Below are 27043 nucleotides of genomic sequence, written 5' to 3'. Positions count from 1 at the left end.
TATTACAGATATAGTTAGGAGGCTGCCAATAGGGCCAAGAACATGAGGCCAGATTTTTATAGTAGTGATGAGAACAAAATGAAGTTTGTTCTGATGTAAGTTTCAACGTTTCAAGAAAAATGCTTATCTGCTTTCATTCAAGGTTAGATGAAAAGATTGATCCCACTCTCATGACCATGTAGTAACTTAGCTAAAGACAGGAGATATTTTACTTAGCTTAGCATTTAGACTGGAAATGGGGGAAACAGCAGGCCTGGCTCTGTCCAAAGGTTAACAAAACATCTGCCTTCGAAAGCTCACTGATTACACATAATTGCACATAACCTCCCCATAAAACCATAACATGAGAGTTTTACATTTTGATTTTTTTTTTTGTTCTTGTTGTATTTTTTAATTTTTGTTTTGTAATTAAGCAAACAAGATACAACATGTTAATCGGTGAGATTTAGAGATGCTCGTAGGTAGGCACGTAGATTTTATCTTATCGCTAGCTGTTTCCAGTCTTAATGCTTACCTATACTATGCTATGCTATGCTAACTGGCTGCTGGCTGCATCTTTATATTTACGAGACAGACATCAGAGTGGAATGAATCTTCTCAACTAGCTCTCTGCAAGAAAGCCAATAAACACATGTCATCCACTGTCGTTGAGACTATCTATGAAAGCAAGAATTTAAAGCTAAAACAAGAAGTAGAGCTCAAGTTAAAACAGGATTATGTTAGTGTCAGGGCAGTGTTTCGTGCTGTTCATCTTCAGCCCCTAGTGTGTCCATGACAAGCTTTTTTCACCAAAAAAAGCCACCATAAGCATTTCACGAATAAGCAAGGAAAGGCGATGAATGGAAAAAATTTGACATTTGAATAATGTGAAAACAAAGCATAAATGGAAAATGAGGCATGGTTTCAAGACAAAAATAAATAAATAAACTTTCTGGCCTCCACAACTAAGACCTTTTCACTCAGACAGGGGTTCAGCAGATTATTTGAGTGCTGGAGTCATTATGGGCACAGCCAGTTTTCCATATGACAGCCTGCTGCTGAAGCTTCCAGACACAGACACCACTGCAGCTGGGTGTCTGGGACCGAAGCCTCCGAAAACCATGTGGGAAATCAATTTCCCTCTGTGCCTGGGTCAGAATGCCTCTTTGTACCAAGTGATACTGCATTAAAGCCAACATGATGTTTAAATTAGCATGAGGGAGTGTGAGGGTGTTGGCAAGAGACACCAGCTCAAACTTATTTCACTGAGGATGTCAGTTTTATGTTCACATCCATCTCACTGTTGGGAGCCTATTTTGTGCATGATGTTACCTCATGCAGGGTGGAACACATATAATTGGAAAGAAAAACATTGCTCTGCGAATGGGTTTTCAGGCCACTGCATTATATAGTGTTGGCAATTTATAGCTGTCAGCGAGCAGTTAGGAAAGTCATACAAGTATCATATTCCTGTATTTACAAATTATGCAGTCACAGATGACCGTAATTCAAACACAGGCAGAGCTCAACAGAAGCCAGAAATGGAAATTTTTATGAGGTTCTGCACTTTTATCTGGAACAACATAACCTTGCACCTCAAACCTGCCTCCACCCACACAAGCTCAGTGAGCAACTTCAATGGCCGATAAACTTTTATCAAGATATATGAATTATCAACATTTCCATGGTAAAGTAGTTCACTATAGAAAATACTTTAGTATATTAATAAACTTTAAGCTAGTTACATGAACTACAATACAACTACAATCTCAGTATTAGTAGTAACTGACAGTAATAATTATAATAATTAATGAAAATTTATTTTTCACTGTTTCTTGCTGAGCTTTGTGGTATCCACTAAGAAAGTAAGTCAACCTTTTATTTAGAAATTTATGGAAAGAACTTTGCATGAACTTTCTTTTTTTTTTGGTAAATCCAGCAGAATAAGCATTGGTGGACATGTAGTGGACTAAAATATAGAGGGATAGAGGTATAACGTAGCATCAACTGTAAGTACACTAGTAAAGTTGCTCAAAATTCTATCTAATATAATAATGGAGATGAGTTACTGTACTTGGTTATTTTCCACCACTGAGCATAATACACTGTGTCGAATATGCGTTACGTGTTTGCAGCCATTTTAACTGGAGTCAGAACCTGTGCCCTGACCAGCACGGTGCATTGCATAACCAGGAGTGTTATCAAAAGGTGTGACCTGATATTCCACATATCATCTCTCTCTGACACACTCTCTTTTTTGTCTGTATCTGAAAACATGACGCTCTTGTCTTTCACCCATTTCAGCCTCATGAGTGTTATGAGTCTCATACATCTGCACACTTCTGGAGTTTATACTTTGAACCAAACAAGCGTAGGCTTTGACAGTTTCTGGTGGGTTTAAGCTGATGTTAATGTGACAAAACAGAGTGAAAATTTTCAATTGAGTCTCTATCAAATGATGTGATATATGAAACTTTGCAGTTTCATGGTATAGAGTGTCTTCAAAGTCTTTTCACTTCATTATACATCATCCACTCAAGTAAAAATAAAAACTGAAATACTGAAAGACCTAAGACATTCAGAGCTGGAACAAGGAGGGTTTTATAATCACTGAAAAGTCCAGTATTACATCACATCCTTTCCATTTCTCAGGAACTAAGTCTAAAGCAAAAGACTCAAGAAAAAAAAAAGCATGATCATTGCTTTTCTGATACAGATGCATTTTTCAGGGCTAAAATGAAATCTGTCTGGATACAGACAAACTTCACAGTGGGTTTTTTTTTTTTTTTTTTGGACTCTATGTTCAGATGCGATGATCACAGCTCTGGTTCGACAGATATTCCAGAACTACAGGCTACCAGTCTCGGCACGCTCTGAGTATGAGACAGTTGCAACATTAGGAGACAGTTGCTCAATCGATTTAACTTTATTTATCAAGGGAGGGTTTTCTCAGTATACCTGCAGCTCACTAACACAGATACACAAGCAGCTTTAACCTGCTGAGTAGTAATGTAGTTATGTCTGGAGCACCTGGAGATACAGCATGTGCCTTGCTCAGTGGCACTTTGACGGTTGCTGTTATGACAGAGGAGAGTGTTACACATTAACTTTCCCCACCCAGATTTTTCCATCTGGTCATAGGAGCTCAAACTTCCCGTCACAAGTCTACTTCTCCAAGGTTTAGGCCTCCATCCACTCCAGAAAAAGAGAGTGCTATGGAAATTAAGATGGCAAAGAAGAAATGGAGAAACTGACATGGAAACATGATGCAAATCCATCCTTGAGTAAAATAAAACAGCCAAGGAAGCCATCAAAACAGGACAGGAGCTCTGACTCTGCTTTCTATTATTAATGTTTTCCAGCCAGGTTTATTAAAAGATAACGATGTGGGTAAACAAGGCGTAGATCTACTAGTTTAACTATGAGTCAACTGGTTTTCCACATCTCCTCCAATAAATGAGATGATTAATCAGAAGGAGAGGTAGAAGTGACGGTCACCTGACACAGAAACTTGAATGAACAAACTAATATACTAAATTATAATATAATATAATAAGTAATATTTTATTTTACACTTGTTAACATAAAAAAATCAAAACAGCTTGCATAGTATGACTATTTCATTAAAGATTAAATTCTGTTCTCCTTTTGTTTAAAATAATTTATCAGTTATAACTTTTAAAAACAGAACCACTTGATTTCCATATTAAGCCCAAACAGGGCGAGTTAAAGCTTGTTTGTGCCTTTAACTTTCAAACTGAACAACAAGCCTGCACAAATGCATCATGTTTGCATTATTGTTGCCAGCAGATATGATATGTATGTAAAGAAAGAAATACTTTAGATTCTTTTTGTGTTAAAGAAGAGTTTGTATCTGACCACAGGAAACTGAAGCTGCCTTTATTCCATTCAAGGCATAAAGAAAAAAACTGTTTGTGCCTGACCACAGACAGTTGGTTCAACATGTTCCTGTAGCATGCAACTGAATAAATCATCCATTTTTACATATCTCGGCATGCTGGAATTGTAGTAATAAACTCCACCTCACCTCCTACTTCTCTTCGTCATGCCCTTCTTTAGCAACGCCTCCGTCATCTTGCCCAAGTCTAATGATCTAATTACAGGCTAAGACTTGTTGACTCTGTATTGAAAGAGGAGCCAACCTGACACTACTGTCCAGCCCCCCTCCCTCTCTTCATCAGCCTCTATGTCCACTGAATGAAACACACACACAAAGCTTCACTAAACAGCAGCTACAACAAGGGTTTATCTGCTGAGACACGAGGGCCTCATTTACAATCCAAATCGGGGTGGGCGCTAAGTATAGAAAAAAAGTTAGGCTTAATGCAAACTCATACCTATTCAACACAAGAGAGCTATTCACCCACTCAGTCATGTGCTGATGCAACAGCAGGTATTAAATACATATACAGGAAAAACAATTAATTTGCTCTTCCACTGCAAGGCCAATTGATTCACACCTAATAAAAGTTCAGTAACTAAGTAAACTTAGTGCAGAGATATTTATTTGCTATCTCTGAAATCTGTTCTCAGTTGCCTGCATTAGGCCCCAGCTGAAAGTTACGTCAGACATTACATCAACAAAATCAATCTAAATGCCAAACCAATGAAACAATCACAAGCTTAAGTATTTTGCATGTAACTACATTAAAAAAAAAAAAAGTCTGACCAAAATTGGATGAAAATGTTCGGCCTTCACTGGTTGAGGGCTTTTCTAGGTTATCTACAAAGCTCCGGGGAGTATACTGCAGCGGCATTTGAAGACAGAAAGTGGGTGTGAAATCTGAATGTTGCTTAAACTTTACCCCTGTTTATTCAGTGAAATAGAATGTGCACGTCTTCTGTGGCCCACAAAGTGCAGAGCAGATTTCTGGTGAAACAGGAAGTGTGCTTTTATCTCTGCTGCACTGAGCAACTTTAAGAAACAGATACTCAACAACTTAAAGCAGAATAATTTAACTGGCTGATGGAAAAAAAATATAGAAGTTGGGGAAGGTCATCTAATGCAGGAATAAAAGAGGAAGCAAAATACTGTGTTCAAGATTCCCTGTACATTGAAATGAAGGCCTTCTGGGCCTCTACATTACAAGATTTTAAGTGTGAAAAGCAAGCACAGATCAAAACTGACATGATGTCTGATTACTACACCAAGAAAAATACGTGGGCTTGGTCAAGGGGCTTTCAACACAGTGTTCCCGCCCTTGCTTTAACACACCATATAAGGCAATAATTCATAAAAGAAACAAACAGACATATTAACAAACATTGCGATTAGTTCTTGAAATGAGAAATATAAAACTGAAAACTATTATTAGATCTCACAAGATGTCAAGCGATAGAAAATGTCAGTGGAGTTTGGTATGGGCAACCCAACATAAATGCTTAATATAAAAACTCCCATAACCATAATAATATAAATACTGACTGCTGTTTTGTTGAACATCTGATACACAAGTAGGCTTGGAAGAAGTTATATATGTATTACTTAAATATCAACTGAATGTGCGTGACATATTAAAGCTCTCTTAAGAGAACCTCAGTATGTCAAGAGTGCTAATGAAAATGCTGCAATTTAAGAAAGTGGCACATTCTGGCAACCTTACTACTAAGCTGCCTGTCCACTTAGAAATACAATCCCCGAACAAACATGTATGTTAAACCCTTAATACAACAATATCGATTTAAGCAATGAAGAAAATTCCAAGAAACCCATTTCAAGCCATTTGAAAAAAGAACATCAAAATAAGTAAAGTGTGAACAGAAGGAGGAGAACTATTCATCACTAACCTCAAAGACACAGGATTCGGGTGACAAGGTCCATAATAGCAACCGAACAAGTGCCGATCTTAGTAACCAATGAAAATCAAGAGAAAAACGGACAACAAAAGGTGAAACAGGGAATAATCCAAGGTGCGTTCAAAAGCTGTGTGAAGGTGTGGACCACTGGTGAGCCCCACACGTCTTTCTCACAGCGACAAAACAAAACTGGAGCGGAGGGAGGGGGGGGGACAATGCAATGGCTGCTGTTTGAAACAGAAAAAGGAGAAGTGTAGTGAAGCAACTTGTCCTCTCCCTATGAGTCACGCAGCACTGTCGCCATTGGTAAGGGAGCCCTGAGGCAGAGTGCTTTCACCTGGCCAATCAGCGGTGAGTACTGGCCCCAAATGCAAATCCTTTCAGGTGAGTTCTACTGTGGCAGGGATTGGACACGGTTGCAGAGGGGGAGGGGAGAAATGAGAGGTCCAACCAGAGGGCCACACCTTAAAGAGCAAGAAAGACGACAGACAGGTTTCTCCTGCAAAGGCGGAGGAGTGCTGGAAGTGTAAGTAAACAGTTGGACAGGTATGCACTTACTTTAGACTTTGACCATACAATATGGGCCAGGCATGGTGATTAAAATCTGTGTGGCAGCTCAGAAGTAAAGTTCACGTCTCTTTGTGCCCCATTAAAACATTTACAATGAATTGTGAGTCTATTGGCTATGTCAGCGAGCCAGTTAAGCTGCTGACTTGTGGGGGAGTTGATCTCCCGGCATTAGAAAGCCCCATAAAACAACTACTACCAGTGGGAGGTAGAAAGAAATTAAACTATGAAATCAAATGTGTTTTGGTATGAGCAAGTGCTTCACACAGAAACCCCAAAAAAATCTCTCTCTCCCCCTCTTCCACCTCCTCTTCAAGATTCAGTGATCATGATAACGGGAAAGATCCGGTTGTGAATGATCATCACATGAGAAGTTTAACTCAAGCAAGTTTTCATGTCTCTAGTTTTACTCTAAGGTGTTATTACAATGTGCACAAAGTGTTACAGATCAGCTGCAGAAAGTGACACGCTTCATTTTAACTGACATATATCTTGTTAATTTCGGTGTACGTAGATATAGCTGAGACTTGATAAGAACTTTTTATCAGAAATGATACTCAAGCAAACAGGAAGTGGTGGTCTGTGGTGAGTGTTGAGCTCACTGACTTCACACTCTTGTCTGTGCACCAATTCATACATGTTTTCCACCGAGAAGCCCCATGTGGTATATTTAACACAAGCAAAAGTCAAATGTTGAAATAAAACTTGTTTTAAAAATGACTTGTTAGTAAAGAACGTAAACATAAACTGCTACAGGACTTGGAGGCTGTTTTTTTTTCTTTTCAAATTATTAAATCAATAGAGACTGCAGCAGGGTGTTTGTCATAGGCCCCCAAGTCACGCTCACAACCTCCACCGAGGGCTCTCATCATCACATTAGTTCTTCCCGGCCTTGGTTCAGTACAGTCCAACTCAGAGCCCAAAGCAGCTGTTTGCTTCAGAGCAAATTGATAGCCTTGCTGTGAGGGAAAGTTACACCAAACAAGCTCCATTTATCACCGCCTTTGGAAATACTGTCCACAGCCCCAAAGCCTTGGTGGAAACTGTTCACTTCTTGTGATATAAACTCTTAAGGCTAATGCACTGCAGCACAACTATGTAAACATACAAAAACACACACATGCCTGTGCACAAGCAAGTTTAATTCCTATGTTACTCCACTTATGTAGGCCTTACAGATAAGTTGAATCTCTGTGAAAACACTAAAGAAAGTATTTTTTTAGTCCTAAAGGAGAGCTGCATAAAATACCCCCATCAATATCAGGGATAATTTATGATGTGAGAGCAACAGACCAAAGTGTCACCACAATCAGCAGGGCTCCTTTTTTTTTTTTATCTTGGTCTTCAGTGTACCCTTATTAGAGATCTTAAAATCTCAAAATTGAAGTCCTATTCATTTACAGATTATCTACTCTGAAAGGGGGAAAAAGGCCATCAAAGGAAAGGAAATGTTTGTAATATACTGAGGAAATGCTTGAGTGCTGCACTGCTAAGCTTTGACTGCACGTTTTTAAATTCCTGAAGCACACGTTCAGCATATCCTGTACAAATTTGAAACAAAACAAAAACTGCAATGAAACTGCATTGACACTCTTTTGATTGTGGGTGATCAGCTGCGTACAAAAACTATTTCCCAAAGAGAAAGTCTTTAAAAGGAGTAAATAAATAAATAAACGAGAGTATCTTCTGAGTAAGAGAGAGCATTGTCTTTCTAGTTTTTTGATTAGAGGTACTACAATGACAGAGCTAGAGAAAGTAACATGTATGGTCTACAGTAATATGTATGACCTAAATGTCTGGAAAAGTACTGTTAGCATCTCACTGTGCAGGACAGACAATGTTAATCTGCATGTGGCTTTGTATTCATATTTACTAGGAGTGCCAGCTGAATATATACAATAATAAATGCAAAATGCATCCAAGTCAACACTGTGGCTTTGAACAAAAAGTAACATCGCTAGGATTCCTAGCAAGTATTACAGTATTTTAGTAGTTCAATGAATTCAAAATATCGAGCTTATGCAACCATCCAAAAAAACAGTACCTGCCAGTGGTTTAATTTGTGCTGGATATATTTTAACGGATGACACCCCTAAAACAAAACCAAAAAAAAAAGAAAAGAAATCTAATGTTAAAACCTATTCTGAAACATCCTTATTTCTGATGTCTTTCGCTGAAACACACAATACCTAGAAATGCAACTAATGATTAGTCAGTTGACCAACAGTTGACAGTAAAGACAGAAAAGCAACAGAAAATAGTTTCATTTTCCAAGTAAATGTCAGGATTTCTTTGATGGGTTTTCCACTTCATATGACTGTGTAAGAAATCTTCTGACCATTGTTCAAGCTCTGGTAACGTTTGTCTGTGAGCGTTTGTCTTTATTTCAAACACTTTATTTCATATATGTTAAATTATTATCATTTGATTAAGCAAATGTCAGATCATTAATTGTGGAAAAAACAGATTGCAATTCTATTAAGAGAGCAACAGAAGAGCAACAGACAAGCAGCAGAAAAGTATTTACAATCCTTCCAATTATCTTTTGTAATACTGAATGCAAACTCGCCCAGATTTGCACAACAAATTACATCCACACTCTGGGGAAAACCAATAAAAGCGAGGATGTTTAAATTGCTGTTGCTTCAAGATATGTCAGTGGGATCAAATTAAATTCATTCCACAGTCTGAAAACACAAAAAGCCTGCCTCACACAGTGCATTGTGTTCTTGCTGTATTCCTACACTGGTGGTGTATTAACTGCAGCAAAAAAAAAGAAAATGCCTTGATGTGTGATCAGTGCAGAGACACGTGACCCTGCAGACCAACTGAAAGGACACACCTTTCCTTCATAGCCTAAGAATAAAAAAAGAGGTCACTTGTTACTCTCATGTGCTGGTTGTGCATCACAAAAGCAAACCACAACAGATACAGGCCTCAAAGCCCCCATTTTCTGCGGCATGTCCCCATTAAAGGGCAGAGCACAGCAACAACAAGCTGGTGTGGTTAAAGCCTGTGTCAGTGAATTCTCTTCAAACCAAAGAAGGGACACTAGATCACTAATTATGGGATGTTAATCTTCTCGAGTCTATCCAAATGTCAGTGTCATCTTGAGCTGCTAGATTCTCCCATTAACACAAATATATGCACAAGTAAACTTGTTCATCTGACAATATTTCAGGTTATTCAGGTTGAAGACAAACTAACAACATTACAGTCAAACAAGTAATAAAGCCAAGTGTTATCTATGTCTGAATGCTTATATCATGGGTCAAAGTTTTGTCGTACGCAGCCCTAGAATAAGACTGGTGCTCACAGCTTTAAAAATTTTGCTTTCACTTTGTTTCCCACTTCATATGACACATTATAAGCAGACATGACCTACATACATATCAGGAACAGACAAACCACTCCACTAAGAACTGCAATCAGAAACTTCAGATCGCTCAGTAGCGTTATGCTGGAGGACTGTGGACTCATAAGCTTGACAAACATTTTGAAACAAACCTTGACAGGATTAGATACGGGAGCCTTTGGAGGACGCGTGGGATTTTTTGAGTAGCTTGGAGGTCATCTGATGGCTGCTCTAGCCGCTCAAACACAGAACGGGGAAGCGTTCAGCTGAGATTGTCAGATGTCACTTCAGAGAGAAGTGCACCCCACAGAAAACACAGCATGAGCAGTAAGACATTTTAATTAACCGCAAAGATATGGACAACGAATAATCATAAGAGAAAACAGTCATATAAATTCTGTCAGGTGATATATACTGATATTTAACTATATATGTGTTTATTTAAATAAATATGGGTGTCAAAAATGACGGTAATGATGGTTTAAGAATATGCCAGCTGGTTGAAATCTGACGTTCTAGTATAACAATGTAGTTTGTTCAGCTCTACGAAAACATTATCATTCTCAGCCAGTGACCAACCTGCGCTGAGCGAGGATGTATCGTGATTCACTGTGCTGACCGAGTATGACTACCGATAAAACAACTGAACAAAGAGCTGTGTAGGTGCACGGCTATACTGACAATGCTTTTCAGGGTGCAACAGCTCCGCCCACTGAATGTGAGTAATTCGTTAGTACCTCTGAGCAGTGGATGATGCACAGACCACAGGCCTTTAGCAGCTGTATTCAGTGTTTCGTTCACCTGACTTCACTCAGACTAATATGTGACATGAAATGTGCACACAAGCAAATGACTTCGTGAAGATATACTACCAAAGCTGAGTGACTTGCACTCACGTCTCTTACACCTCATACTACTCTGCTTGTTAAGTTAGTTTATCTAGTAGCCAGAGGCGGGTCTTCCATGGTGGCACGGGGGGGCACCCGCCCCCCCTGTAATCTGATTGGCCACCCCGCGTGCCCCCCCAATGGTCATTGGCTTGTTGGTTATGTCAATCATTGTATAAAGCTCTAGGTACGACGCACGTTAAAACGGAAGTAAATGTTAAACCTGTGTGTGACGACGTTAACGACTCATGAAGTCTTTTATTTTCGAAAGAACACAAAGGAAGTAGTTCCGTTGCTATGGGGTTATGAACGCGTTTAACTTCATCGGTCGGACTTTCTTGGCGCGTGATGCTTTCGGACCTGGTGTAACGAGTTAAGGTAAGAACAGAACACTGTCACAAAAATGTTTTGCCAACTTCTGTTAAATTTGCTTGAATGACTGCTTTTAAACAACACGTCTCTTACTTTAGTAAGTACTCTCCATCTGAATAAACGTTAATTCATCTCTCCACTATTTCATTAACGTTAGCATCTGACGTGTGTTTTGAATTAATAGTCAACAACGATTAGCCTATCATCATTGTTGCTACTGTTATGTTGGTACAGTACATGTTGCTTTTCATTGCGTTTATGAACACGTTTTCAATGTATACTACTACAGTATGAAACGGAGGCAGGGAGATATCTCCAATTTCTTCTGCAAGAAGACAATTAGGGAAAGTGCAGGTGACCAGAGTCAAGCTGAATGCAGCAGCCAGTCAGAACAAGGTGAAAATTTCCAGGGCCAGACCAGCATTCATGGACCTCCAGGTGAAAATACAGCCAGTACTAGGGAAAAGCTTTAAAATGTGTGATGTGTTCTGCACAATTTTACAGTTATTTGGTGAATGAATGAATTTAATAACTCTTTCTAATACCTAATTTTAAATCACAGTATAAAACTGGCACTATTAACTTAAAATAGTGTATTTGTCAATACAATCAATACTTTCAGATGCGCAAAGGGAGAGGACTGAACCTGACGATGCTGCTGAATCAGATGACAGCTATAGCAGCTCCAGCAGTCACAGCAGCTCCACCTTTTTTGTTTGTTTAATTCTATTTCACATTTTTATTTTTTTTATTTTTAATAGCGTTGGCTTTTTTTTTAACATTATAAGAATTTAATTTTTGGACGGCCCCCCCAGATTAATAGTTGTTACCCCCTGTGCCCCCCACCAAAAAATTCTCTGGACCCGCCCCTGCTAGTAGCGTAACGCTGCTTGAGATTGTATTCTTTGAAAACAGCAGCTTTCTCTTTGCAGATGAGACAGAAGGCAGTCGAGAGAAAATTACCACCGTCCGTGCTCCAGGTGAACGTTTCTTTTTGGTTTACAAAGACACACTTACCAAAGACCCCATATTACCCAAAGACCACAGATGTCAGAATGGTATCGATCTTCTCATCTCAACTCTCAGCAAAAAAGCAAACTGCACCAAATGTCAAACTATTTCTTTAATATATGGGAGGCCTCATTAAATTATTTCACATGCCAGTAGTTTGAGACTCCTTGTATATACTAAGGTTTAGGCAGAATTACCATAGTATTCAATCTAACTTCTGTCTGGGATGACCAATAAACAAAACAGGTAGCCTTTGTCTTTTAGTTTATAATACAACACACAAAGCTTTTGATAAGCAAGGACTAGCTGGAGTAGTAGCACTAGGTTTACTGTTGCCCAAGCCCTATACAGACTGCAACTCATTAAATATTAAATACACAGAGCAGGCCAACCATCCAGATCATCTACATCCCACCTCTGTGGGTTATTTTAGCTACCTGCACTCAGACCGGCAGACAGGATTCACTGGAACATCAAGTCACAGACCACATAACTTGTTTCTTATACAGACATCTCATCATAAACAATCACCGAGGTCTTGAAAAGGCCATCTGTGTCACATCACCTAATTCCAGGCTAAGACAGAACATGCCTGCTCCAGTGTGTGCAAACAGCCAGCAGTTTTTAACCCAAGAGCCCTAGTAAATCGAAGCTAATTATTAATAAAATGCCATGAGGTCGTAAGAGCATATTGTGCTGTCACTCAGGGCCTAGATTATAATACCCACTGGCTCCATGCGGTTAAATAATTCAACAAGCCTGAGGCTGCCTGTCATGTTGAAATTAACCCAAAAGAAAAAGAGATGACAAAATGTACTGATGGTGAAGACAGACAACTGCCTGTCAGCGGATGTGAAGAGCTGCCAGAGCTCACTGCAAAATCTATCAACTGTGTCTTTGCTTATATTCGTCACATTTGTTAAAAGAGTTTGTTGAAAGTAAGATGAAGAAAGATCACTTGGCCTCTTCTGGAAAAGCTCACTGTTTGAATCCAAGCAGTGCTGGCTGAGCTGACTCATGAAAGGCCTTTGTGAGCCACTCACTACTACCGCATTAGCTTTGAGAGACATTAAAAAATATCATTATGCGCCAAAGTTGCAGACGAAGCCAGTTTCTATTTCTGTGAGGGACCATTTTGTGTGGTCAAACTACAGTAAGAGGAACATTACAAACCAAGCAATTCCTTAATGTAATTACACATACATCAGAGCTACAGCTTACTACACTGTGTGCTTACATGGATCTCAGCGGGCACCATAAAAATATCCAAGTAATGTGGTTAACTAATCTTATGATGTCAACATGCTGCCAGAGTGGACACTAAATACTCTGATTCATCCTAGAGTACGTTTTCCAGCAGACAAAGTCATATTACTGAGGCGGAGGTTGTGTGATGAAGACAAAAGATTATCATAATATTTTTCTTGCTTTTCCTAGCTCCATTCAGCTTTTTCATCTGAATATAAACTAATGAGTCGTCTTATCTCTCTACAAGAAAGCAGATAAGTGTATTTCCCAAATGGTCGAGCTGTTTCTTTAAGTAAAACTGTGATACTTTTATTTGAATGTAGCCCACTCTTGGTTATTAGCATAGTCTTTATCCTTACCTAAATTTGTAATTTTATAATTCCTCTACATTGTTGAAGACAGTTGTTTAGCTCATTTCACAGTTTATTGCCCACCTCCTGCATAGACTAATTTCATAACTAACTGAAGTCAAGCTGTCCTCTTTTACATGCTAAAAATAGTTTTGACTGTAACACAGGACTGCAACATGACAATGCACAGATCCATGGACAAACTAAGCCATAATGACTCGTCCAAGTCACATGTCTGTGAGACAGGCAGCATGAGAGCAGAATGAGGTTACAGGTGGAATTTCCCTCATCTCTCCTTTCTCTCTGACGTCATGTCCAGTGGCTGCTAGTTTACTGCTCCCGCTGCTGCTGCTGCTGCCTAGCAATCAAACACGTCTGACAAGGTGATATTCAGGTGTCAAAAGCCCGGGGTGGTGAACAAGCAGAGTATAATTAAGGAACTTTGCAAACAGCAGTTCCCCTGTAAGCCCTCAACAGAAAACAGGCCAAACTCTGGGTATTTTTCTACATGTAAAAAGGGGAAGTTCAACAGTTTTATTTCTCTTTTCACAAGCTGGTTCCCACATTTATGCAAGTCATTTCAGGTTTCAGCCATCTCATATGATTGTTTGTTTAGTCAAAGCATATGAACATTGCCATCTTGTGGTTACTTCTAAGGCACCAAATTACACTAATTTACACCTAAGAAGAAAGGGTCATTACATAAAGATGGTGGCCTCAGAGGGTGTTTGTCAGTCATCATGCTCATTTTAAGCTTGCAGGAGATAGTAAGAGGGTAAACTTTATTTGTAGGTGCATTTGGGGGCACTTAACATTAAAACTCTGGGTAAAACAACATCATATACTAGATACTCAAATATCTCTGAATACTGTTACAGGAATGTAAACCGCTGGATTCCCTGTCTCTTGCAAGGCTACTCTGAAAGCTTTTGTGAAACTGGAGTGCTGCTTTCTAAATAGGATAAAAGCTCAGTTCTTCTTTTTGTGTAGCCAAATCAATATTCAGCAGCCCATTAAGGCAGGCGGGTACATCTTGGACAAGAAGAAGAATAAGTGTCTGGTGTCTGAGGAGCTCATCGTTACTAAAGGAATCACAGAACAGAACAGCTCTCCATTGTTGTCCTTGGCCATCATCACACTCCTCAGCTGCTCAGACTGCTGATGGTGACATCAGTGTCACAGGATAAGAAGGCTACCGGGAACTCGACCACACGGTCTGCAGTGTGCACACACACAACTGACCATATCACTCAGAGCCTGTGCAGCATTAAAGCTATCAAAGCCAATAGGAAAAGGGCAAAAGAGAGGCTGAGTGTGTGGGCAGAAGCATGGCAGGATGTCTCTAAAACAAGGGCACATGCCTGAAACAAACAAGACGACTCCACACTGGAGTATATTTGGAAAGTCTTGTTCTGGATAATTGCTTTCAGTGGATTGAAGTTTCCAATTATCCACAAGCCTCTGACAGTGTTCCCACCATGGGAAGACTGTAGGGGAGGGGGGAGAGAGGGGTGGGTGAAGGGTTGGTGGGTCCAGCTGGTCCTGTCTCTAGTGGGACTGACAAGCTACAAGCTCATAACTCTCTCCTTCCCTCTGCGTCACGGCCGCGTCGTCCGAAGGGAGCAACTGCAGTCGGCCAATGAGATTGTGTTTGTCTGTCCCATGATGCAAGCATCTTAGCCCAAAAATGTAAACATCTGGCAAACATTTAGAGTTGCCACAGAATAGGGTTGATCAACAATAAAAAAAAAAAAAAACACTATTCTGTTCAAACATTACAGACATATATTTGTAAAATATGATAAAAGGAATAAACATTCATTCATATTTGTCTCAGAGAGAGCCCAGTGAGTATTTGAGACTCTCTCCCAAAGCAGATTTCTCCCATTTTCTGGAATATTTTCAGTCTGAAGCCACTTCGGTGAAGTAGGTGGACACTTTTCAGTTAGATTTCCAGTGGTTGCCATAGTATTTCACATGTAGATGTACTAAATAGGGCTGCAGCTAAGTCTGCCTCTTATTTTTTTGATTAAGTGATGGTAAAATAATAAAAAATGAACTTCCTTGGCCCAAGTTTATGTATTTATTTTGTCCGACCAATGATCAAAAACCAAAAGATAATCAATTTACTCTCATAGAAAAGTAGAAAAACATCAAGTATCCACATTTTAGAAGCTGAAAGCTGAAACCAGAGGATTTTTTAAATTATTGCTTAAAAATTACTTTATCAGTTATATGGCTATCAAAACTGTTGCAATTAGTTTTCTGTCGACTGACTAATGGATTAATAGGCCAATCACGATGTCTAAACACAGTATTGGAGCCAATACCAAAGCTAATATCACTGAGCTGGGGTCAAGACTACATTTTTGAGCATGGAGAACAACAATAAAAGCACTTTGGTCATATTAACTTTCAGTGTTATAATAATTCCACTACAACACAACTAAATACAAAAAAACTGCACAGACATCCCTCTTATAACTGTGCCTGCTTTCTGATATGCACAAACTGTCAAGGTTTTCAGCACACACACACACACACTCACACACACACACACACACACACACACACACACACACACACACACACACACACACCAGTGCAGTCACATGCCAGCTGACACAAAGGGGAGTCACATTAATCTGTGCAGTAGTAGGCAAAGCAAAGGCCTGCAGCTCCTGTATCCCAGCGGCTACTGCTAACATCATATGAGTTCAGTTATGCCTCTTTAGTTTGAGTCTGAGTACTACCTTAACTTTCGAGTACTAAGTGTTTCACACCGGCAAAGTGCAACGAAAGGCCTCTGATATAAAAACTGATACAGCAGACCCTGTCCTACAACATATCATGCCATATATCTGCTAAATGTCCTGATTATTTAATATGAGCAGCTACAAAAAGAAGAAAAGTATACATTTTGTATGACTCAACATAACCCCACAGGAAATGTTAATAATGCTGACAAGGTAGTGACAAGAAAGAAAGCAATTACTACTAAAGCATGCTCTTAAAAATGCTCAGCGGACTTACCTTGTTAGAAGTTGTCATCAGCACTGCATATTCCCTGGCTTTTAATAGGTAGTAAGCGGCTGTCCTCATGAAAACACGGCGATGTTAGAAAAACATTATTATCCCCGGTGCCAGTTGGAGACAAAACGGTACTATAGCTACATCATCTCTCAGTCGCCGGTCAGCTTCCCTCCTCCCGCTGCTTTCGTGTGCTTCCTTGACACAAGGCTGCAGTTTTCTCCGACAGGGGCTGATGCGTGGGGAATTCCTAGCAGTCACATTTTCCTGGGAAATGACTGGCCCCGACCAAAGTTTGACTGGCACTAAGCGAGACCAGAGAAGCCAGGACGGGCTTTGGAGTTGAGCAATAACCACGATGGGACGGTGGTGGATTAAAAGACGCAATGAAAAAAGTTGTTTGGTGTCCGCGTCATTGTCCCTTTGCTTAAAATGATGATCAATGCAGCTTTTATTCCTAATCGATACTGACGTGGGCGGTGTAATCTACCACCGGTAGCTGTATGAATTTAGCACTGTAACCGTAAAACAATCTGATATCTAATAACGGTTAACATTTAGGAAACCGTTACGCGGTCACAGGTGTGGCTTTACCGGCAATTTAGTCAACACGATTTAGTCAAATTAAGTTGCGGACGAAGAGGGGAAAAAAAGTCGGTTGCACAAACTCACGATGGAGTTTGGTTTACTACGTTAGACTACGATAAGTGGTAGCACCGGGAGATTTAAGTGGAATGGGAACCTTCCGGGAATGTCCAAGCCCTTGTGAGATGAGAGCAATTGAGGTTAACTCCTCTGCGGGCGGGGTCTGCAGATTCTCTGGAAATGATGACCGCATGTTGGGGAAAGCTGTATCAAATAACCTACAGCTAAAACACTCCGTATTTGTCGATAATGGTACGCTATCAAAGTAGAGAAAATGTTTCATATATTGTTGTTATTGTAAGAAAATGTCATTGTTTACAGTTTTAGACAAAAACAGGCAGTTCCCATACCGGGAGTCGAACCCGGGCCGCCTGGGTGAAAACCAGGAATCCTAACCGCTAGACCATATGGGAAGATGCATAACGAAGAAAACATAGAGTATTTAACTAATTGATGTGAAATGTGTTTCATGTATGAATAATTTAGCAATAAAGCATATACAACATACTTTTGATTCGTCAGTTTCTCAGTTCCCATGACTCACTTTTTCTGATTTTTTTTTTTTTTTTAGATAAATATAACACCCAGTAGGTCCAGATTAGTATCCCCTCTGATTTACTAAACCTCATTCTCATAGATTTTGTCAAGATGTCAGATTACTCGACAAATGTAACACAGAATTTTCCCTTTCTTTTAAACACGCACTGTTTGTTTTATATAACTCTTACTATACTTTTGCCAATAAGCTCTACATCATTTTGATTTCACTGTTGAAAAAAAACACATCCATGAATGTAAATTCTCCCATTTTTGATCTTTGTATTTTAAATTGAGTGCAAATAGCACATTTAACCGATGTAGTACTCTAAAAACAATAAAGCCTGTAAAACGTTAGATTTATGTGCTTTATCTAATTGTTTTTGTTTGTAGTTGCTAGTTGTTTTTTACAGTAAAATTATGGTGAAAACCGTAGTAAGACACATTAAGGTGATCGTGTTATAACTGCTGTGGCCTATACTTTATTCTATTAGGGCGCTAGGAACCATCTAGTGGTCTTTTAATGTTACTGTAGACTTGAATACAGGATGTCAGCCATAAATACCTTGTGCTACCAACAGTCGACCAGATACGTTGTGTTCCACTCGTTATACCTAAAGTAATCAACTGACGGCGGATTCTGTTGGCTGATAAACTGACAAAGATAAATTTTAAAAAATAACGTGGGAAAAAAGAGACGGACAAAGCCTCAAAAACATAAAAAATATTTGTCGTGAAGAAAAAAACTAAATATGGGTGCTAAACATATGACGTAATTTTAGCTGGAATGATACAAGTGAAGAGACGGGGGTGCTGTCAACTATGTAAAAATATTCTAGCTTTGTTTACCACAAACCTTAACCACCTTATATAGGTAAACATGCATAACTTACAATATAACACTCAGTGCTAGTGTTAGTTCGCGTTTACGTGTCTATACAGCTCACCGGTTTAAAGCGACTCGGCGTAAACGTCTTCTTTCTAGCGTAAGTGGTAACACCCTCAGACTAGCAGAGGCAGCCAAATATTTGACAAACTAGCAGTCGTCGGCTAGCCAGCTGCGAGTTGAAATATTATACCCACAGAAAAATAAATTTCCTTACACTTGAGCCGCTTAAGTTTATGCCAGATATTTAGGTTTGCGTGTAAACAGGATGTCAACTCCAGCGAGACGACGTTTAATGAGAGATTTTAAACGGTAAGGGAAATGAAAACAGAGAAGTAGCTATGGCCAACGTTAGCAACCCAAGGCTAGCTTGTTAGCGTTAGCCTAAACGGAATTCTTACTTGTACACATGATAGTACTCATAGACATATAAACACTGGCGGGTTATAATCGGGATTTTGTTTTCGCCGAGGGTACCTAATTACTGGTAGTGTTAACAGGACTATGACTGTTGACAGGTATCGATAATTGTTAACGCTGTTGATGGGGCGCTGACACCAGTGTTAGCAAGGTAGCGAGTAGCATTAACGATAATGTTGTGCAACTTATGGTCACTGCTGGCTTTTGTTGGTTTATTACTATTTACTGTTGTATCGAACATAATCACTTCTACTGTAGCATTCCCAGAATCAGCTAATGACTGTGTTCATATACGATTTTGTGGGCTGTTTGTGTAAGTGGTAATTGAGGATGCAGCTCAAGTCATTGACCAGATGGCCCTTCAAAGCCAGATGAAAGGTTTAGGTAGATGTTCACTGTACAAATACACGATGATCAAGGGAGCTCCTATCCCCGGGCCTTCATAGATCAATGTCTAAGCCTGAGGATAAACAACCATCTGCCATGCAGTCGCTAAAAAAACTTGCAGGCACTCAGTCAGCACAGTCAGCTGTAGCACATGGTTTCTTATATCTGATCCACAATATGTTCTAATTCAACACAACTGACGGTCACAGAGTCCAGGACCTAATCCTGGTTGGCCTACTATCAAACTCAATCATCACAGTGTTTTTTCGACACTGGCTAATGGACTAACCTTCGACAAACATTCATCAGGAATGTGATTGTAATGACCAGTCAGTCTTAAAAAGGTCATGTAAAGGCTTGACATTTACCTGGTCAATACTGCAGACATTTTGCTTTATTATGTTGATACACCACCCAGCTTTAAGACCTAGTTATTGAAAAATATCTAATATTAAATATGCAGTATGCTTAGAGATACAACTTAGGGCTTTCCAGTTTGTACATTAGAAGCTTTGCTCCCACTGTCTAATAATATTAATTTCCTGCCCTGTTGACCACATAACAGGGGCATAATGCAGTATGTCTAGTGGTAATGGGTTTGATTTCTATATTTAATGCTCTGTCTAAAATTGCCTATATTTTGTGACACCACTGTGCTTTTACTGCATCTGTTAGACTGCAAGAGGATCCTCCGGCTGGAGTTAGTGGGGCCCCATCAGAAAACAATATCATGGTTTGGAATGCTGTCATTTTTGGGTAAGTTAAGTTGACTTGAGAAAAAACTTTGGAAGAGGGGCTTTTAGACATTTCAATAAATTGCTTGTATTTACAGTATATAATTTGTATAAGTAGTGTCTGCCATAAAATAAGTTGTAAAGCTCTGGTATATATCAGCAGTTTCTGTGAGTATTTTAAAGGGCATGAAAAGTTCATAGGTGTTTTTTGCAAATTGATTTACAACCTGTCTGTTACCTGTTTTTTTAGACCGGAGGGAACACCCTTTGAAGATGGTAAGTCCTCTCTAAAGCTCTTTACATCCAAGTAATCAAATATTTATGATGACTCTAAGCTTTGGGTTTAGGAAGTTAGATTATATTGATTGACATGGTTATATGAGTGGATCTTAGATGGTGCCTTTAAGAAATACACTTTGGCAGCTGAATTCAGGAAAAAAAAAAAGTTTAGTCTTGCCTGTTAGTTTCATATAAACGTCACCAAAACAACCAGACACTGACAAATTGATACATGTATTTCTTAATTGGCTTTAGTATTGCAGTGCAGTGGTTTCAGTTCATGTATTTCAATTCATACAATGTCATTACTTCTCACTTTCAGGAACCTTCAAACTTACCATTGAATTCACAGAGGAATATCCAAATAAACCTCCAACAGTGCGATTTGTCTCCAAAATGTTTCATCCAAATGGTATGTACTTTACTGCCTGGGGTGTATCATTGCTGATAACAGTGTCAGTTACAATTAAAAGTTGTTTATTCTTTATTTATCTAAGGAAAACTGTTTCTGTGACTTGTTTCTATCATCTGTCTAAAGACATCTTTATCTTCTGTATTCTCTTTCACAGTGTATGCAGATGGCAGCATATGCTTAGATATACTTCAGAATCGTTGGAGTCCAACCTATGATGTCTCTTCAATCTTAACTTCAATACAGGTAATTTATGAATCCTTGATACAGATAAACATAAAATATGCACATGTAAATTAAGAAAAATGAATAAGAGTCTGTTTTGTAGTGACAGAGAAAAATATCCACAAAGAATAATTAGTACATTTGATGACTGTTCTGTTCTGTCATAAAACCTTATTAGGAACTGAACCCCCTGACACATTTTCTGTTGTATATTTTAAGTCTTTACTGGATGAGCCAAACCCAAACAGTCCAGCCAATAGCCAAGCAGCCCAGCTGTACCAGGAAAACAAGCGGGAGTACGAGAAGAGGGTTTCTGCTATTGTTGAACAGAGTTGGCGTGACTGTTGACCCCTGTTAACGTTCGAGTACGAACAGTGTCCAGCCCAGAATCAAGAAACCACCGATCAAGAAAACAACTGATTTCACAGAAATAAAAATGACACATCTTAAAATCCTTCTCGGTATATTTGTCCCATAACTGTTGCTAAGTTTGTATGCTGTTGTGTTGTGGCATTCACTCCTGCCGAATGCTATTGTTGGGCAATAGCGTATGTTTGTTAAAAGTTAATGTACCTTGTTATATCTGGGTTACTTGCTAAATGCCCCCAGTCTTTTCTTTTTTAAGAAAGGGAATTGCCGGTCTCTCAGTTGTCACTTTTCTACCTGTTTTTTTTTTTTTTTTTTTAACTGGCTGGATGATACAGTGACAGTTAATTAGATGTGCTTGCTGTGTGGTTTGCTGTGTAGATACCGACTGGTCTATTTACAAAAAAAAAAAACAAAGCTGTTCATGGGTGTTTCTCCTTCTGTTTCAGCGGGTTCACTCCTGTTAGTTTTATTTCTCGCTGCCTTTTGAAAGACTTTCAGTGGGATAAAAAAAAATTAACCTGGCATGGACATCCATCCCTCTAACAAGTTGTTAACTTAACAGATGCCTTTCTCTCAACTGTACTTGTAAAGCCATGCCTTGGATTTAAAAAAAAAAAAAAAGTTCTAGATATTGGTGAACACGTATGTCCCTCTCCAACACCTACAAGACGTTTAGTACCCTTTCTGGGCACTTAACTTTGTTTCATGCACAGAGTTTCATAATGCTGACATTTAAAGGCTGCGTGAAAACATTTTTATGCTATTTTACAATCTTACAAATCAGCTGTCACAATGAGCTGATTATACTGTTTAAACAGGATGGTGTCTGTTTTCAGATTATAAAAACTTTGCACTGGTAACCCATGTAACAAACTGTACATTTTCTTGTAAATAAAATAAATATACATCAGTTGTCTCTTTAGTTTTTTTTTTTTTTTTTTTTAATCCCACGGTGCAAAATTACCCATCTGAACCAAGTTCAGCCTGTTGATCAGTTTTAATTTATTCAGATTTTACAGCTGTGAAAACAAGCAGACAAGTTAACTGTACTCACATGAACCAACAAATCTGACATTTAACAAAGATCACAGCTTACAGTTTCCATGTGAAGGTTTTCACATCATGGATGCAGCTTGTACTTGTAGAATGATCTCCAGGTGTTAAAAGAGCAGACAACATTGCAGGTATTGCTGAATAGAGATGTATCACTACAGTGAGACTGGTATGAGCACCTAGCTACATGACAGTAATGCCTCTAACCCTTGTCTTTCATGAGTCAACTGTCCATAGTGTTCACAAATAAGCTGTGAGAAGCTGCATTTTCTGCCAGGTTCCTTAAATAGCCAACGGAACATAAAAAATAATTTTGGTGACAAAACCTCATAAAGTCATTTTTTAAAATAATGAAATAACTAAAGCATCATCAGGACATGATACCACAAAGTACTGAACACAAGCTTGTGCAAGAGTGAAACAAATGTAGGACATGTATGTGGAATGGCAGGAGACACACACACACAAAAAAAAACTTAAATTATTTATCCTACAGCTCCTGCTAAAGCTAAAGTACATTTCATGGCAAAGGAATGCAGAAACCACAGGTGATACCTGAAAGATTCCTATTTGTAAATGTGTATGTTTAACTTTGTCACATAAGTATAATCACAGCAGTTACACTTGAATGTGATTTTCTCTGAAGTCCAAGCCAATTACAGCTTTTTGCCTTTTTTCCCCCAATTTTGCTTTGCATGCAAATTAGTGAGAGGCCTGAGGTTTCACAAGCTCATATCGTCCCACCTGTCCTTCCTGTAAAAGCTGACCAATGAGCTGGTCTTTATGTACTTTGCGACTGACAACAAGGAACCGTTGCCGTCCCTGTCCATATGACTTGCTTCGTAGGCCATATTTCTGAGATATCTGGTGGATCTGTTTGCGTTCGTCATTGGTGAGGTCAGTGGAGAAGCGAAGATCATCCTGACGGTCTGAACTGGCGTAGTTGCGAATGATGTCTTCAATATCACGCTTGCTGAGCTGATTTCCAGTTTTGTCCGTGTCCATACCCAACCCTTCTCTGGAAAACTGCTCCTTCACTCTGATTGGTTCTGCGATGCCTTCACCATCTCGTCCCAGACCACCACCCTTCCAGCCCATCTTGCGGAGGAGCTGGTTTCCGATGTTGTCTTCTTTTATCTCTTGTCTTGTGGCCTCCTCACCAGAGCGAGCCAGGATCTGGGATCGGGATATGGCGTCGCTGTGACCTTCCTTTCTAAGGTTGGATTTGACCACAGCTTGCGTCTGTCTCAAGGTGGCCAGAGCCTCCTCCGCTGCAATGTGCTTCACTATTTTCTTGGGCCCAATTCCTGCTGCCACATACTGCCCTTCTAAGTAAACTTCACACCTCCAGCGATGATCAGGCAGAACGGTGAACTTGTAATCAGCAGTCACTTTATTAAATTGTGCTGTGTCATTAATGATACAGATAGCATTGTCAGAGTTTTCTAGGATAACCAACTCGCTCAGATGCTTCTTTTTGCCACCCTGTTGACCAAAGCGTCCCCCGGAATCTGACTGGTTATTTCCCCTGGAGTATTGTTGTTGCTGCTGCTGCTGCTGTTGCTGCTGCTGTTGTTGCTGTTGCTGCTGCTGTCGCTGCGCCTGGTTCATGCGAAGTTTTCTCACTGCCTCTTCAGCCGCTGCATGCTTTGAGCTCTTTTTAGTGCCTGTTGCTTGTGCCACCAGCTCATCTTGCAGAAAGACGCTGCAAAGCCAAGCACTGTTATTGGGGAGAAGGTCGAACTTGTAGTCTATCTTCATGCGATTAAAAGCTGCAGAGTTGTTGAGTATGCAGATGGCGTCGTGAGCATTGTCCATGACCACAAACTCTGTCCAGTGCTTCCGTTTGTCAGGCTCATACTGGCCCTTAGAGCTGGGCGTCGGTTTATCCTCTGGGTTGCGAAGTGCAGGTAAAAAGGCCGGGGTTGGGCTGTGGGTCTGACACACGACCATGTCATTCACTATTGAGTGTCTGTATCTCCGCTGCACAACGCGCACTTCGACTGGTTTCAGGAAGAGTTTTACAGCCTGCTCAGAGGCTCGGTCCCTCGCTCCATTTTTACTACCAGAGTATCCGGTAGCAAGATACACACCCTGGCATCTCAGTTCACAGGCATAACCGTCTGTTGGTACTTTCCTGTTCTTCGGTAGGTCAGCCTGAGGAATGTCCTTCAGGTTGACATAAATATACTCAGGGTTGGTCTTGCAGGCCTGAATGCTGCGGCTCAACATGAAATTATAGTTTGGTGAATCACTTCCGGTCATAAACATAGGGTCCCTAAAAGCAACAGCCAATGCAGATGCTACATTGGCAATCAGCCTTTGCTTGTCATCTAATGTTGGCTGAGATATAGGAAGAGGCTGTGATGAAGAGCCAGACTGAGACGTGGTAGGACTGCCCCTGCCCGGGCTGTTGTAGACTCTACTGAACGGCCTGCTTGATGACGGGCGATCCTGATAACTGTACCCCAAACCCTGACGTCCTGAATCCCAGCCCCCTGATCTGCTGGCTCCCCCATATCCATTGTACCTGTGGGGCTGAGAATAGGAGTCTGAATTCCGAGAACCGTGGGCTTCATACTTGGCTGTGTAGTCCTGCTGTGTTTTCGTCATGAAGTTTAAAGTGGACCCACGTCCTCCATAACCTAAGCCACATGTACTACCTGAAGAAATCTCTCTGTCTCTATCTCTATGGGAACCCCAAGAGTCAGAGCTGTACGATGGCACTCTGTCAAAAGCAGGCCTCAGGGAGGAGGAGCTTTGCGCTCTGCTGGTGCTGCTGTACAAAGAGTGTTCGGAGTCCCACTGTCTCATACCGTACGACTCACTCCTCCTGCGCTCCTTATCATTCTCCTTCTCATCGGTGCCAGTTCCTCCACTGCTTCCACCACTGACAAAGTGAACAGGCTCAAATCGAGGTCTGGAACCAAATTTTGACACAGGCATTTTCCTCATGGGCTCGTCTCCTGCAATAAAATAATACAGGCAAACTGTCAGAAGACCTGAAAGGATGTTTGATCTGACTTACGGCACTTAAAGATGAATCAAATATCATTTCAGACAGAGGTCCCATGAAACTGGTTAGAGAGTGTAATTTCATTCATTTATTCTAACAGGGTGTTGTGCCTGGACCTAATGGTCAAGTTTCCTGAAGAATGTGAACAGGTCAAAGACTGAAAATTAAATGGGTACTGACAATAATGACTACACAGCACTTGCCTCCTCAGTCATCCTCACTTACAGAGGAGACAGAGGGACATGTTATATCCCTTCCTAACCATTGGGCCATAAACATCTGAACCTATAAAGCAGGAGTCTGGTGATAGTTTATAGTAGTCTCTTGAGACTGATTATAGAAATGTGATATAAAATATCTGGATAGTGAAACAGCAGATCACAAAATGGAAATGGTATTTTTCATCTCAAGAAGCTTTCATACACAGACCACACAACCCAGATCAACACTCACTGCCATCAGAAGAAGTAGGTCTCTTTTTTGCTTCAGAACTAGGACTTGGGTCAAAGGAGGGCATTTCGACAGTGTCAGTCCCTTCTGCCATCACCAGCACCGTCCAAATCAAATCCAGGCCATACCTGTTATCGAGGCCAAAGACACAAGTCAGACATTGAGTGAATGGATGTGGTATGCAAGCACAAACAATGAGTTAAAAACTCTGCCTGTAGAAGCTAAAAACGTTCCTAGAAAACAAACACCACCTGCCAGCAGCATGCAGTGACTGAAATATAAACTATGTGTATTGCACTACTAGATATTTAATGAATATGATGTTAAAAGTTGAGGAAACAGATGGATTTGGTGCCAGCACAGAACCTGGACAGAGTGACGCAGTAGGCCGGCAGGGTCCATCACTCACAGGAAAACACGTTTAGCAGGCTAAACATAACAATTATCAACAACTAAATGTCTCACTACTCAGCTGTGCCGGATTCCTACCTTAAGGTGTAGCCTTTGGTCCGACTTGTATATCGCTGTCCTTTAGCTCAGCAAGAGACTGTGCATTTATTTTTATGATTATTATTATCTAGCTAGCCTGGCCTGGTGACTGCTAGCATTAGCCAGCTAGCCTCTAGCTAACCTCAGCTGCGACAGCCTGTTCATACACTTTTCTGTCAGACTCAGCCCCTTACTGCAAACCGACATTCAGTTTAGTGTTCTTCCAGGAGACTATCCGAGGCGGGTAGTCGAAACCTCGTGGGAGAGACAGATACCCATTCAGTTACTGCAGGAAGCATCCATTTTCTGGTCAAGCTACGGTAAAATCATGGCGTCTGTCACCGCACTCACCCAGAATCCTTTGCCGCCGGACAGTTCAGGCTAAGACGGATGCTGTCAGCGCACTTAAACCTAGTGATGTGTACATGTGGTTTACAAGCTGAGCTATATACAGCGTTCATCGTCCTGCAGCAATATGCAAAATATCATTCACTGACTGCAGAGATACAGTGTGTAATACCAGTG

At 40.2% G+C, this 27043-nt stretch overlaps 3 protein-coding genes and 1 non-coding gene across 5 annotated transcripts in view; 1 reads left to right on the top strand and 3 right to left on the bottom strand.

Moving 5' to 3' along the window:
• elf1 (E74-like ETS transcription factor 1) overlaps nucleotides 1-16892 on the bottom strand; it is a 38629-nt gene extending 21737 nt beyond the window's left edge. Inside the window, exon 1 of one of the 2 annotated variants that reach the window (XM_041047590.1) lies at nucleotides 16620-16892. The gene's annotated coding sequence lies outside the window, so the exon portion shown is untranslated. Of the gene's footprint in view, nucleotides 1-5787; nucleotides 6063-16619 lie in introns of those variants that run through there. The other variant, XM_041047589.1, reaches the window with a different exon arrangement.
• A 710-nt stretch (nucleotides 16893-17602) lies between these two features.
• On the bottom strand, nucleotides 17603-17674 carry trnae-uuc. Its single transcript has one exon. It is a non-coding gene; the product is annotated as a tRNA-Glu (tRNA).
• A 1143-nt stretch (nucleotides 17675-18817) lies between these two features.
• ube2a (ubiquitin-conjugating enzyme E2A (RAD6 homolog)) lies at nucleotides 18818-22418 on the top strand. Its single transcript, XM_041048034.1, has 6 exons — nucleotides 18818-18996; nucleotides 20167-20247; nucleotides 20476-20501; nucleotides 20827-20916; nucleotides 21074-21162; nucleotides 21361-22418. The coding sequence occupies exons 1-6, from the start codon at nucleotides 18953-18955 to the stop codon at nucleotides 21487-21489; spliced, it is 459 nt and encodes a 152-aa protein (XP_040903968.1). The 5' UTR covers nucleotides 18818-18952; the 3' UTR covers nucleotides 21490-22418.
• Nucleotides 22378-26855, bottom strand: nkrf (NFKB repressing factor). Its single transcript, XM_041048033.1, has 3 exons — nucleotides 26519-26855; nucleotides 26033-26157; nucleotides 22378-25529 (listed from the first exon to the last, which is right to left on the bottom strand). The coding sequence occupies exons 2-3, from the start codon at nucleotides 26121-26123 to the stop codon at nucleotides 23266-23268; spliced, it is 2355 nt and encodes a 784-aa protein (XP_040903967.1). The 5' UTR covers nucleotides 26124-26157; nucleotides 26519-26855; the 3' UTR covers nucleotides 22378-23265.
• Nucleotides 26856-27043: the final 188 nt, after the last annotated feature.

This window comes from Toxotes jaculatrix, chromosome 10 (genome assembly GCF_017976425.1).
Source record: "Toxotes jaculatrix isolate fToxJac2 chromosome 10, fToxJac2.pri, whole genome shotgun sequence".
NCBI classification, from domain to species: Eukaryota; Metazoa; Chordata; class Actinopteri; family Toxotidae; genus Toxotes; species Toxotes jaculatrix.
This window is presented reverse-complemented; position numbering and strand designations above follow the sequence as displayed.